Consider the following 15,196-nt stretch of genomic DNA (forward strand, 5'->3'; position numbering starts at 1 on the left):
TCAAGAAAAACACGTGTTTTGAAAATCAAAAAGGTATGAATTTGACACACCCTGAAGTACAGCACATAGACATATCACAGGAGCTGCTGGATGGTGAAATATGTTACATGATAATTTTTTGGTCCAAATTGAACAGTTACATCACCGAATAAAAAACCGGGGAAATATTTTAATTAAAAAATTGTAATCCATTCGACCCTGAGCAAAAAAACAGGCGTTAAGCAACTCGCACTCGTTTCGCAACGCAGTACGTTTGTTTGGTGATTAACTTGTGTGTAAAAGTGTGAAGCTCTGTTTTCCCTCATTATTTACAAAATTCCGTTTCTTATCAGCAGCAGTGTGGTGATATCCAGCAACTCGACGAAAAAGTGAGCCACTTTTAGACGGGCTAGTGGGGCACAAATTTATTCGATTTCATCGTTTGCAACTTCGAATTATTGCTGCAGCAAAACCAAACGGAGCCAATTTGGGCGCCCTTAGTGCTTGGTGTGTTGAGTTAGTGTTTCGTATAGTACATACTGTGTGCAGTGTGCAGAATCGATCGAAACGACTTGCCTGTTGGTCGATAAACTGAGCAAATACAGAGCGAAAGTAGAGCACGCCTGTGGGACCATGTATCCATACTACGAAACGGAGTGGAGTATCCTGCCGCCGGAGCACAATCGAAGGTAAGTAATTTATTCACTTCGACCAACAACTGCCAGTTAGTGCAAACACTTTGGTTCTTTGCCGCCGCGAAGAGAGGGAGGAGCTCCCAGTAACGAACTAACTAACTAACGAAAGACCGACTTCCCCTCGAAAGGTGTTTGACTTAACTGCGGTCTATTTGTTTGGGGAATGAATCTGAAACGTAAATGTTTGTCCTATTTTCGTGTGGGATTTCGGTTGAAAATATTAACAGAAACTTCAGCTTTTTTCTGTCTCTAAATAAGAAAATCGGTATGAAATAATTTGAGATACTGATACTGATGAAATTATTCATAATCTTAGATAAATTGAGTTTTTTTAGTTTTATAAAACAAAGTTTCTCGCTGATATACATACCATGCTTGACAGTCATTTCGATGTTCCGGGATCGTCAAAACATTCGGAGTTACTCCAGAGTTGGCAAATAACGCTTCGAAACTTTTGAACAAAACAACCCAAAAAACACAACCAAAATCAACTAAGCTCTACTGATATATTTCATGAAGAATTTAGATTGAACAAGATTGAACAATTTAGATTTGATTTAGGAAAATCGGGAAAAAGTGGGGATTTGATGTCGATCGTCAAAATGAAGAAAAGTTTCGGTTTTTGACCCTAAAAAATCACCAAATTCTTAGTCCATAACACAGCAAATCTGTCAGAAGAAGTTCTAGTCGATAAAGATACTAATGACACATTCTACGCGTTTGTACCGCTTACAAGTGATTTTAATCCGTTAGCGTATAAAAAAATCTCAAATTTCTCAATAATTTTGATGATTCAAATTACACCGAACCTACGAAAAAAGAGAAAACAATTTTTTTTACGTGTTTTATATAAATTTGAAAATCAAATTTTTCGTTGGAAAAAGGGCAAATTTTGACAACTTTTACAAAATAATGAATAAAAATATATGGATATTTTTTTCCGAATTATTTTTAATAGGTTTTGAGGCCAACAAATATTGCTTCGTTTTCTTGATTTTTTTTTACATCCAAGAGGATTGTTTTAAAAAGCGAACAAAAGCAGTCGCAAATGAGTAAGTTCACGTCACAAAAAAAAGGAAATTTTTAATTTTAAGAGAAAACATTGCATAGTAATAAAAAATAAGATCTTCTTTGAAAATGATGAGACGATCCTGAAACATTAAATTTATAGAAATCGGTTGGAGTCATGCTGAGCTACAACAGCACGAATGAGTGATTTCACGTCACAAAATTTGATTTTTTGTTAAATTTTATAGGGGAAATATGCTCTGAAAGCCGTTTTGACCCTCCAGATGGTCGAAATTTCTTAATTTGTTAATTATTTTCAAATATATAAACGAAAATATTGGCAAAAATAAAAAAAATTATTTTGGTGAACCTTCAAATGAACACTATGAGAAACAAAGAAACAATTAAATCTGGCACCACTGTGTTCTTTGTTGTGATTTTATTACTCCGCTATTATTTTTTTCGATTCCCGATCTGCAAATTCGCTTAGAAATCAAAGTGAATCTTATTTCTACATCGTTACTTACCGCATCGCAGCATCCACCAAAATTGCAATGCAATTCTCGACATTCTTTCAGAGTGTTCTTAGCACTAACACACCACCTTTATGCGAATCATACCTAAGTAGCTTGCCGAATCGTGACTTCAACCTTCCTCTGCTGAATTTCTCCTCAAACGACGTCTTCCGGAAGCTGTCTACGTTAGATGAAACAAAAGGACCTGGACCAGATGGCATTCCTCCAATTCTGGTTAAGAAATGCGCCGATCCGTTATCCGTACCAATATCGATCATCTTTAACCAATCGTTAACGGAAGGTACTTTTCCCACCGCATGGAAAATCGCATCGATCACTCCAATCCTCAAATCCGGCGACGCGCATCGAGTGGAAAACTACCGAGGGATTTCGATTCTAAGCTGTTTGCCTAAGGTATTCGAGAGCCTCGTTTATGACGTACTTTATCAATCGGTGCACCACTGTATTTCTGAAGATCAACATGGATTCATGAAACGTAGATCTACGACCACCAATCTTATGACGTACGTTTCGAAGTTGGTTACTAGGCTGGATAAACGTCAACAAGTCGATGCAGTTTATGTAGACCTGAGCAAGGCTTTTGATAGAGTACCGCACAAATTTGTCATCGAAAAAATGCGTCGGATAGGACTACCTGATTGGCTTTGCAAATGGATCAACTCTTATCTCGTAGACCGGACAGCTTACGTACGACTAAACAACGTGAACTCGACGCCTTTTCGAATCACTTCTGGAGTTCCACAAGGAAGTCATCTGGGACCTTTGATTTTCGTTCTTTTTATCAACGATCTATGCGCTGTCATTGAATCGGATAAGTTGTTGTACGCCGACGATCTAAAGATTTTTCGTACCATAGCTACACTAGTTGACTGCTGTGCTCTCCAAAAAGACATCGATTCAATTCTAACGTGGTGTCATCAGAATGGTATGGCTCCTAATATTTCCAAATGTAGTGTCATATCTGTCATCGAGTACAAAATGTCATCGACTACTTTAAGCCGCAATTCCATCGTCAAGGACCTTGGCATAATTTTGGACACCAAGCTCACTTTCTCGCAGCATATCTCGACTACAACAGCTAAGGGCTTTGCGGTTCTTGGCTTCATACGACGAAACACGCAATTCTTCAACGACTACTACAGCCTAAAAGCACTTTATTGTGCTCTTGTTCGCAGCATTGTCGAATACGGAGTACAAATCTGGGCTCCATACCAGGTTGTACAGGCAAACCGGATCGAAAGAGTACAACGATGCTTCCTCAGATACGCTCTGCGTCAGATACCATGGAACGACGCCTTGAACCTCCCGCCTTACGAACAGCGCTGTTTGTTGCTGAGTCTACCGACGCTGGCGTCAAGGCGCATTCTTCTACAACGGCTCTTTGTCTTTGATATTCTACAGAATAATGTGGACTGCCCAGAATTGTTGTCGTTACTTCCGTTTAACGCTCCTGTAAGATCTACTCGGACACAGGAGTTCCTCAGACTCACTACTAGACGAACCCGATACGGACAAAACAACCCTTTGGATACATGTTGTGCTCGTTTCAATGAAATAGTTAGTAACTTTGATTTTAATATTTCTAAGGCTGTGTTTAAAAGTAGAATTAGATAGCATCTTTTTGTAATGTGTAAACATCTCTAAATGTCTGCAAAGACTAAATAAATAAATAAATAAATAAAGTAGTAATTTTAACATATGCAGTAATTTTAACATAAAATAAGGAAAAGTTAGGAAAAGATACTGATAATTTATGATTGTATAAGTTGGAATAACAAAATATCACTTTAAAAAATGTAAATAAGATTTGAAGGAATTGTTCAAAATAACTTGAAATTTCGTGACGTGAATTCAGTACACTGCCATGTTCTGCTTAAACTGAGAGAATTTACGACACAACTTTGAAGAGGCATAACTTTGTTCGTTGTTGTTCAATCGAGAAGTAACACACATCAAATTGTGCGTAAATAATTTTTCTACAGTTTATTTGAAGACACCAATATCCTATTTCTACAGAGAGAACAGGAAACCTAAGTGATATGTACTGAAGTCAAAAATGGTAGCGTGAATTCATTCACGTCACAAAAGTAATCGCTCACAACACAAACAACTTAAACTTTTTAATGATCAAATTATATTCAGTTTGCAGGGAATTCAATATGAGACCGTTTGCAACTATTTGTTTTCATTTTCAAGTAAATTTTTTGACTTCAAGAATGATAACAGCCCCGAAAAGTCCGGAAAAGCAATTTCACGTCACGGTGGAATGTGTCTAATGCATCTTTTAGTTTTTTTTTTGACGCAAATCCTCATCATTATCGTAATCATAACTCCACTGGAAGGGATGAATAACGCGAAAGCGTTAAAGTCCCAGAAGAACAAAAACACGCTACTGGAAAATGATTGAGGTTGATAACATGAAATGGGAATTTCACAGATTTTTACAGAAAAGTGTAAAAGAATTTTTGAATCTACCCACAAATTTGCAGCAATTTTGTGATCGAAATATAGATTTATCGGCAATGTTGATCGAGCCACTCACATTTTTCTTTTTCTTTTCATTGATCGTTTCTGTTGTTTTCTTTTACAAGTTTATTTTTTTAAGCTTAAAGCGGACTTATGTATAGAGGAATAAAAATTTATTAAAAAATAAATTGAAAGATCATGTTATGTGATAATAGATGCAAGACAACTCTTATTTCTCAGTTATTATTGTCATAAAATAAACATCATTTTATTAAATATGAGGGCAAATACTGTTAATCTATATTCAAAAAAGAATGAAATTTGACCAGCTGCCATTTCTAATGAGTTGGTATTTTTCAAGAAATTTTCAAAAAATCTAGTTTAACTCAAGCTTAGTTCTTTTAGAAATGGGACAGTTATAAATGCACGTATCTCGAAAACCATTCGTTTGATCTAAATATTTTCTATGGAAGAAATGAAGGTAATCTTATGATAATTCATAAAAAAAATGATTGATTGCTCAGTTTTTCAAACTTATACTTCGTCTAATTTGTATCCTCCTTCTCTTTCAATTTCTGCTGCTTTTCGGTCCAATACTTCTCTTAAAAAAAACTTAGGGCAATTTAATGGATACTGCTGTTTCTAAATTAATAAACTTGATGATTTTTGAGCCACTTGAAAGCGTTTTTAATGGAATTTCTGGTGGCAAAACCTGACAATAACGAAGTGAATCCATCATGAGATTGCCTCGGTACCACTATACAGCTCTAAACAGGCAACACTTTTAGCTTATCGGAAAATTTCAGCGATCTACCCTTGGTTTTTCCATTCCAAATTCCAAATGAAAAATGCTGGTTTGAGCCTTGACTTCCCAGATGATCCTAAACCGTAGTTGCCGATCATGTGCTTCACTACAATGCTTGATTTGAACTTTGTGTACATTTTAGACAGTGTTTGCATACTTTCCACCACTCACGCACTGTAATTTTTTGAAAAATCAGCGGTTTTGACAGCTATCAATTTGATAATGATGGTTTTTGAAGAAAAATGTGCAAAATTATTTATTTCTTTTTCTCTTTCATTGTGAATATCTAAAAAATGCGTGAATATTAAATTTTGAAAAAAAAATAGCCCGAATAGTACTTTTTACAGGCAGCAAAATGCTGTCAAAATTTTGAATGTCCGATTACTAGTAAACGAGCTAAAAGAAAAAGAAAGTGTCCCATTTCTAAAAAAAACTATGCTTTATCAAACTATCACAAAATTTGAAGACTGTACTACGACTGGAAAAACCGAAACAGCTGTTCTCGTGAAAAAGATAATTTTAGATTGTTTTGCAAAACTCGCTGTATTTTTGACACTATTCATAGAAAATACTTGAAATTTGACCAAAGACGAAAAAAAGTTTCATCAAAACCGATAAACGCTATAAAATATGTGACTGTTTAGAAAATAAGGTTCATTTTGTCCAACAGACGATTTCATTCTTTTTTGGACGGATGTTTGTGTGGAAGATATCGTAATCATTTTTTTTATATGGACTTTTCTATCACAATTTCAAAATTTACTACTTAAAATATAGTTAATTGATAGAAATTTCATCCCTGCTTTGATGGGAAATAAAAATATTTAATTAAGACGAGATTATGACGAAAGAGCGAATAAAATACTTGCATTAAGTTTATATGTATCATATTCGCATATAATTTTTTTTTGCAGGTCGGTTCTGAAACCCTGTTCTTCTTATTTTGTGCTCTGTTGAAAAATTTCTATTCCCAAACAAATCAGGAATGAAGTTTTTACCAATTATCCTACTAACATTTTTGGTATACATTTTTGTTTTCGCGAAAGGAGAATCTCAAAAAACATTGATTAAGAAATTTTCCATACAAACATCCGTCCCAAGAAGAATGAATGAGCCTGTTAGGCGATAATAAAGTTAATTTTCAAACCGGTCCCATTTGCGATCGTGTCAATCGACATTGGTGAAACTCGGCAAGATACAAACATTTTTTTCATTTTTCGGCAAAATTTCAAGTATTTTTTAATGAAAATTGTCAAAAATACAACGAATTTTGGTAAAATATCTATAATAAATTTAAAAAAAAAAACACCACATTTTGAGAAACACCCAGAAATTTCCCTTTTTACGAGAATAACTGTATCGTTTTTTTCCAGTCATAGTACGGCCTTCAAATTTGTAGAGTGTTAGTTGAAGTGCTGAACTAGATTTTGTGAAAATTGTATGAAAAATATCAATCCAGACAGAAATGGCAGCTGGTCAAAGCTGGAAGCGAGTGCTCTGCTTCACGAGATTTCATTATTTTTTTAAACGCAACTGTGTATAAAAATGAATTTCTGTCTGTCTGTCTGTTCCCTATAGACTCGGGAACTACTGAGCCGATTTGTGCGAAACTAGGCAGGGGGGGGGGGGGCAGAGAAGGTTCCTATTATTGTTTGAGACCCCTCCCCCTCCCCCAAAAGTAAAATGTATCAATAATTTGAGAATCGATCATGCATATGGAACCAAATTTGGCATGGTAATGTATTTGGGTACGAGGAATGTTTCTTTTCAGTTTTGTTAGCCTTTTCTTCTTCCAGTGGGCAGATAGAGAGAGAGGAGGAGGCTGCCATATAATTTTGCTTACCAAACTCGAAAACTGGATTGAAACCCCCCTCTTTTCAGTGGAGAAATAGAAAGGGGGCGGAAGCTCCCATATAATTTTTTTCTGCATAACTCAAAAACTTATCGAGTAAAAGGAACCAAATTTGTTATGGAGAGATATTTGGTTACGTAAAATGTTATGATGACTATTTGCTCCCCCCCCCCCCTCCTTCCTTAAAGTGGGGATATAGGAGGGGGAAAGAGGGTCCCCGATGAAAATGGCACAACTCGAGAACCAATCAAGCAAATGGAACCAAATTTGGCAGGGGAGAGTATTTGAACGCAATAAATATTTCTATGACTGTTTAAAACCTCCTCCCCTCCTTACAATGGCAGTTTAGGAATGGGGAAGTGGCAGTTTCCTACATTTTTTTGAGTAACTCGAACACGTGAAAGGGTGAATACGAAATTATTTCGACACCGAAAATGTCATGCCAATTTTCATAGAATGTTTGGAATCAAATCAAAATTTTAGGATAGTTTCATACATTTGTATATTTACTTCAAAATTAAAAGAAAAGTTAATCGATGGAGCTTTTTGGATGTAAAATTGAACGAATTCTCGCTTGATGCCCTCCACCAAAGTCAAAGTGTCATCCGGTACCAGTTTCTCTGTTTTTTTTTTTTCATTTTCTTAACATGTCCTTCTTGTCTTTGACTGTCTTCTTTATCTTCCGAAGTTCCCGTTTCATTATTGCCCAGTACGGCTCCACCGGGCGCAGCTCTGGACAGTTTGGCGGGTTCATGTCCTTTGAAACAAAATGATCAGAATTGGCTTCATACCAATCCAGGACACTTTTAGAATAGTGGCATGATGCCATATCTGGCCAAAATAGCGAAGCTTTGTCGTGCTGCTCTGCAAGAACGGCAAAAGGCGCTTCTCGAGGCACTCAGATTTGTACATTTACTGTGTTCTTTGTCACGAAAGGCTCACTTCTCAGTGCGCAAGTGCAACCACAAGCACAAAAAATTAAGCCTTATTTAGATCTCAATTTGCTTTATTTGTATACTTTGCTTTCAAAACCCGCAATGTCTGATTAAATCCGGAAAATCGAGAATGCATGGCCTACTATAAACAATACATCACTTTCATCTTTGTTTTACGGTCACTATTGAAATTTGCGTTGATTTATATACTCTACGCACATTTTAATTTTGAAGAAAAGGTAACTCTAGTTGACTATTTACTAAAAATTTCTGCTTAAACAGCAAATGTCTGTCTTGAAGTACTCGTTATATAAGGTATTTTCTATCAAAAATATGTATTTTTCAATCTGTCATATCTCAGATTGGGACAAACAAAAAAAATTAACAAAGACAGCGTTGTCTAGTTCGAATACCAATCTTTTGTTTCTGGAATTATCTCAGATGCTTTATTTTTTATCTCGAGGAAAAAAAATCCAAAGATTGATAAATTTCAATACAAAATAATACATTAGACTGACCCTTCAAAGGAGAGTCCTCTCGTTTTTCGTAAAAAAAATCGCTTTGTTTCTATTTTGGTAATTTTTTTTTTAACAAATATTGTTAAATTAAATTTCAAAAAAAAGTCATTTTTCTTCTACTTGCCAATGGTTATGAGATCAAATCTCTGTCATTACATAGATTCTTTTTGTGGTTTGGCTGTACACACTCTTGAATACTACGTTATGACAGAGGTTCGATCTCATAACCAAAAAGCCGAAAAACAGTTTTTTAGACACGATATAATATTTCAATATTGAAAAAATAATAGCGCGCCTCCTGGTCGTCATATGAATTTGATTTCTTCGATAAAGTTATTTTAAAGGGTATTGGCTGCAACTTTGTACATGAATATTTTAATCCATCTTTTGAACTAAAAAGTTTTTGGGTCAAAGTTTTGGAGAAAAAAATACACGTTCTTGATACTGTTTAATTAAAGCGCATTATTTTATGAGCATCTTTGCTGAAGACACTTCGCTTAATTCCGTTTTTGGAGCACTGTGCAATGGAATTTGATTTTAGTTTTAAATTCTTTGTCTAAAGTCTTAATGTTACTTCCCGATAGTCATGAGGTAAATATTTATTTTGCTTTCGAAGAAGCCGATACCAATTGATGGATGATTAAATGAAAAAAAAATTAACATCTTTCTGTATTTTTTCTAATTCAGAGATTTTTGGGTGGTGATAGAACTAACAAATAAATTGTGATTTGAATTTTGCATTTAACAGCTCTATTTATCTTTTATATTTTCGATTAGTTGGTTAATTCTTCCGCAATGTTTGCACGTGATGGATCAACAATTATTGTTTGAAGATATCGTTAAAAGTATCAAAAAACTTAAGAGCGAGATCAAATGTAATGCAGGATGGGAATTTTGAAATCTACTGCATGAAAAAAAAAATTCAGAAGTTTCACAGAATGATTGCAACTTTTTCAAAAAACAAATCTTATTTTACTCAAACCTGAAAAATTTTATTTGCGATATGTTGCAGAAAAAATCTAATTATATTCTGACTTACTATTTCTGATTATAATGATAAAACTGAATTTATTCTTTCGAATCAATTTTGCATCAAAATAGGAACGGCTGCAAATACAATTATTTAATACCTGCAGAATTTTTTATTGTCAAGGCGTTTTTATCATAAAAAAATCCTTTTCTGAATTGGAATTTTTAATATGAAAATTAAAAAAGGTTTCAGGTTTTTAGCGCTCTTGTCTTAACATGGCAACTGTACATTAATGGATTCAGATAAAAGGCACGTCAATTTTCAATAAAGCACCAGACCTGGAAAAAAAATTCATTGATTTCATTGGAAAACCGCCGATTGGGGTTTTTAAAAACTGCTGAAAGGTGTGGAACGTGGAATCTAAAATACAGCGATGGTCTTGAATAATTATTTATAATTTATCTTGAAATTGCTTGTTCAAAAGGTGAATTTGTACGTTGAAAAATGTCAAACATCTAGATTCCATTAAAAACATTCAAAGCATAATTTTAATCGCAAATTAAATTATCGTTATTTAAAAATTCGTATATTTTGGCTATGTCATCGAAATTTTTGTGAACATTTCCACGTGATTTTTTAAAAAGATTTTTCTGTCAGTTTTAGTCTTTTCATTTACTTTTGCGATATATTCAAATTTATTATGGTATTAATTTTTAACAATTCATAATTTGTATAAAAACCTTAAACATTGCTGTTTGAAAAAAAATCAGTAATTTTCAAACTGATTATACGATATTCAGAATTGTAAAAAAAAATGTAAACCATTAATAACTGACGTCACTTTAAAAACAAGCAAAAGACGCTGAAATATCGTAACTTCAGTAAACAAAACAAAACAAAAACCATTCGTCATGGTGAAATTTCACCTGCCTTTTCCATACAAACTTGCTGGACACCCACACACCTGGCCAAACCGAGCCGAGCGTCAAGAAAAAGCCAAGCCAAGCCAATCGAAAAGTTTCATTCGAGACGTTCAACGAAACTTCTTATCAACAAATAACTTTCGCAACAAGGCAAGGTTAGCTTACTCACAATCAGCCATAGCTAGTAGTCGCAAGTTGCTCGAGTGCCTTCTGGAGTAGAATTACCATCTTACTTACGAATAAATAAGCTAAAACTAACCAAGGGGCTCAGCAATTTGGCTCCGGTGTGTTTACTTTTACTTGGAATCGACAATTTTTCGTTCCGAAGTCCATTTAAGATGTAGCTGTAGGTGGAAGAAAATTAGTCTCGAACATAAATGACAATACGCTTGAGGATTTTATTTTGGAAAAGGAATACTTGAGGAGCTCAAACAATACTAGGAATTAGGACAAACCTGTAACAGTTAAGTCAACAAGAGACGAAAGTTGAGTCTAAGTAAAACACAAGAGCAAGTTTCGTTTCCGTCATTGTCGAATATGATTTCCGGAGGCTTTCCGAAGGGATTTTTTTCCTCCCGTTCATTTCCTCAAGAAAGTTCACGGAATTCGAACCTTCGTCATGATTGATGCCGGAGGCATTTGGTGAAGACAATTTTTCACAATCTACACACAGCTTAATCTGCAGGAAGCCTTCCAAGTTCAAATTAATGGATTACAGTCGGAAAACAAAAATCGACCCTCGCCCTTCGTCGTCGTCGTCGTCGTCGGAAAAGTTTTAAAGTGGTTCCGGAAAGAGTGGCTCCAGAGAGAAAGGATTGAGCATAATCAAAGTCTATTACCCGTCAGTTTGCCCCAAAGGAATCTTTTCTCTGTCTATACAATGACATGTATAAGAGATTCTAATGGTTATGGGGAGGACAAATTACAATGCCATTTTGTGGAAATCTGTTTGCTATACATACATGCTTATAGGACAAAAAAAAACAGAAGAAGGGGGGCCTATTGTGGCTCGACTTTTCTTCGCACTAAAAGTAAAAGGAGACGCAAAAAAGCAGCCATGAAATAAGAAACTTTGTGCCGGAAAATTGCCTCCAGCAGCAGGCATCGAGAAATTGGTGAAATTGCACTGAGCGGGAAAATAATCGCAATTTATTAATATTTTATCGGATCGGCGAAGACCTGACGGTTTTGTGGTTGCCCTTATTAGCGTTTAGTTGAACGGAGGATTTCCTCAGTTGGAAAATTGCTTGCCTTAATTTTCGTTTCACAGTTTGAAAATTGAATAAAATGGCTGAATCAGCAAATTGATGAAATATTTGAAGCATTCACATTTAAGCAGTTAAAGCTGATAAAATAAATGATAAAAGTTTTAACTCAAAGTAAAATGGTAAAAGTAGCAATTTCACTTCATCAAAAAAACCTCCCATTGACGCAGAGTTCAGGAATTTATTTGCTAATGGTGAACCCTTTATTTGGGTCGAAAGAAGAAAAAAACAAAGCATGATCCGCTCTTTTCTAAAATGTATTAACTTTAAACTGTTGTTGGTGCCAAAAAAAACGGCAAAAAAGGTCAAACATTTCAGTAAACCTCCGCCGGTGATCTCTATCGTGTTTATCGAATGACAAAAATTGTCGTTTCTGTGTAGGGTCCCCTTTTTTTGCAACCAGTATTTATTTTTGTTTCGAGGGATACCTATTTTCGCACAACCATTAAGTTGGGATCACTGAAAAAAGGGAAATCTCTCCTTCAATGTCGAAGTCAACAACAAAAAAAAAACCTACAAAAAAACCGGGCCAACATTCAGTGCAAATAAAGTGGAAAAGTTTGGCGGTAAATCTAATGGAAACTCATCGAACCCAGAGTTCGGCTAAAGGAGGATGTTGTGTCGGTCGAAAGTGGGTGTTCATTTGGCAAGTGTCGACGACGTTTTGAGGAGAATAATGCGTGCAACCCCGGAAACAACTTTGGTGATTGGCCTCTGGTTTTTTTTGTGGGAAGATCATAACCACGAGTTACTTCCGTGTGGATGGGAAAATTTAAAGAATTCTGAAATGTGGACGCCAAGAATTGAACGACTCGAGAATAACAAAAATTTGAAAAAAAAATAAAAATTTAAAATTTAAACAAATAACAAAAAAATTCAAAAAAAATTAGAAACATGACAAAAATAATAAAAATAACAAAAATAATAAAACTTACAAAAATGACAAAAATGACAAAAATGACAAAAATGACAAAACTGACAAAAATGACAAAAATGACAAAAATGACAAAAATGACAAAAATGACAAAAATGACAAAAATGACAAAATGACAAAATGACAAAAATGACAAAAATGACAAAAATGACAAAAATGACAAAAATGACAAAAATGACAAAAATGACAAAAATGACAAAAATGACAAAAATGACAAAAATGACAAAAATGACAAAAATGACAAAAATGACAAAAATGACAAAAATGACAAAAATGACAAAAATGACAAAAATGACAAAAATGACAAAAATGACAAAAATGACAAAAATGACAAAAATGACAAAAATGACAAAAATGACAAAAATGACAAAAATGACAAAAATGACAAAAATGACAAAAATGACAAAAATGACAAAAATGACAAAAATGACAAAAATGACAAAAATGACAAAAATGACAAAAATGACAAAAATGACAAAAATGACAAAAATGACAAAAATGACAAAAATGACAAAAATGACAAAAATGACAAAAATGACAAAAATGACAAAAATGACAAAAATGACAAAAATGACAAAAATGACAAAAATGACAAAAATGACAAAAATGACAAAAATGACAAAAATGAAAAAAATGAAAAAAATGACAAAAATGACAAAAATGACAAAAATGACAAAAATGACAAAAATGACAAAAATGACAAAAATGACAAAAATGACAAAAATGACAAAAATGACAAAAATGACAAAAATGACAAAAATGACAAAAATGACAAAAATGACAAAAATGACAAAAATGACAAAAATGACAAAAATGACAAAAATGACAAAAATGACAAAAATGACAAAAATGACAAAAATGACAAAAATGACAAAAATGACAAAAATGACAAAAATGACAAAAATGACAAAAATGACAAAAATGACAAAAATGACAAAAATGACAAAAATGACAAAAATGACAAAAATGACAAAAATGACAAAAATGACAAAAATGACAAAAATGACAAAAATGACAAAAATGACAAAAATGACAAAAATGACAAAAATGACAAAAATGACAAAAATGACAAAAATGACAAAAATGACAAAAATGACAAAAATGACAAAAATGACAAAAATGACAAAAATGACAAAAATGACAAAAATGACAAAAATGACAAAAATGACAAAAATGACAAAAATGACAAAAATGACAAAAATGACAAAAATGACAAAAATGACAAAAATGACAAAAATGACAAAAATGACAAAAATGACAAAAATGACAAAAATGACAAAAATGACAAAAATGACAAAAATGACAAAAATGACAAAAATGACAAAAATGACAAAAATGACAAAAATGACAAAAATGACAAAAATGACAAAAATGACAAAAATGACAAAAATGACAAAAATGACAAAAATGACAAAAATGACAAAAATGACAAAAATGACAAAAATGACAAAAATGACAAAAATGACAAAAATGACATAAATGACAAAAATGACAAAAATGACAAAAATGACAAAAATGACAAAAATTACAAAAATGACAAAAATGACAAAAGTGACAAAAATTACAAAATTAACCTAAATTACAAAAAATACAAAAATTACAAAATTACAAAAATGACATAAATTACAAAAATTACAAAAATTACAAAAATTACAAAAATTACAAAAATGACAAAAATTACAAAAATGACAAAAATTACAAAAATTACAAAAATTACAAAAATTACAAAAATTACAAAAATAGCAAAAATGACAAAAATTACAAAAACTACAAAAATCACAAAAATTACAAAAATTACAAAAATTACAAAAATTAAAAAAATTACAGAAATTACAAAAATTACAAAAATTACAAAAATAACAAAAATAACAAAAATCACAAAAATAACATAAATTACAAAAATTACAAAAATTACAAAAATTACAAAAATGACAAAAATGACAAAAATTACAAAAATTACAAAAATTACAAAAATTACAAAAATTACAAAAATTACAAAAATGACAAAAATTACAATAATTACAAAAATTACAAAAATAACAAAAATTACAAAAATTACAAAAATTACAAAAATTACAAAAATTACAAAAATTACAAAAATTACAAAAATTACAAAAATTAAAAATTACAAAAATTACAAAAATTACAAAAATTACAAAAATGACAAAAATAACAAACATTACAAAAATTACAAAAAAAAACAAAAATGACAAAAAATACAAAAATAACAAAAATTGTAAAAATTACAAAAATGACAAAAATGTCAAAAATTACAAAAATTACAAAAATTACAAAAATTACAAAAATAAC

At 32.6% G+C, this 15,196-nt stretch overlaps 1 protein-coding gene across 1 annotated transcript in view; it reads left to right on the forward strand.

The window, feature by feature from the left end:
- The first annotated feature begins 332 nt into the window (after nt 1–332).
- Nucleotides 333–15,196, forward strand: part of LOC129753938 (AP-1 complex subunit gamma-1-like) — a 122,235-nt gene continuing 107,371 nt past the window's right edge. Inside the window, exon 1 of the mRNA XM_055749790.1 lies at nt 333–668. Within this exon, the coding sequence (XP_055605765.1) occupies nt 613–668 (56 nt within the window). The 5' untranslated portion in view covers nt 333–612. The remainder of the gene's footprint in view (nt 669–15,196) is intronic.

The sequence above is a fragment of the Uranotaenia lowii genome, chromosome 3 (assembly GCF_029784155.1).
Source record: "Uranotaenia lowii strain MFRU-FL chromosome 3, ASM2978415v1, whole genome shotgun sequence".
Lineage (NCBI taxonomy): Eukaryota > Metazoa > Arthropoda > Insecta > Diptera > Culicidae > Uranotaenia > Uranotaenia lowii.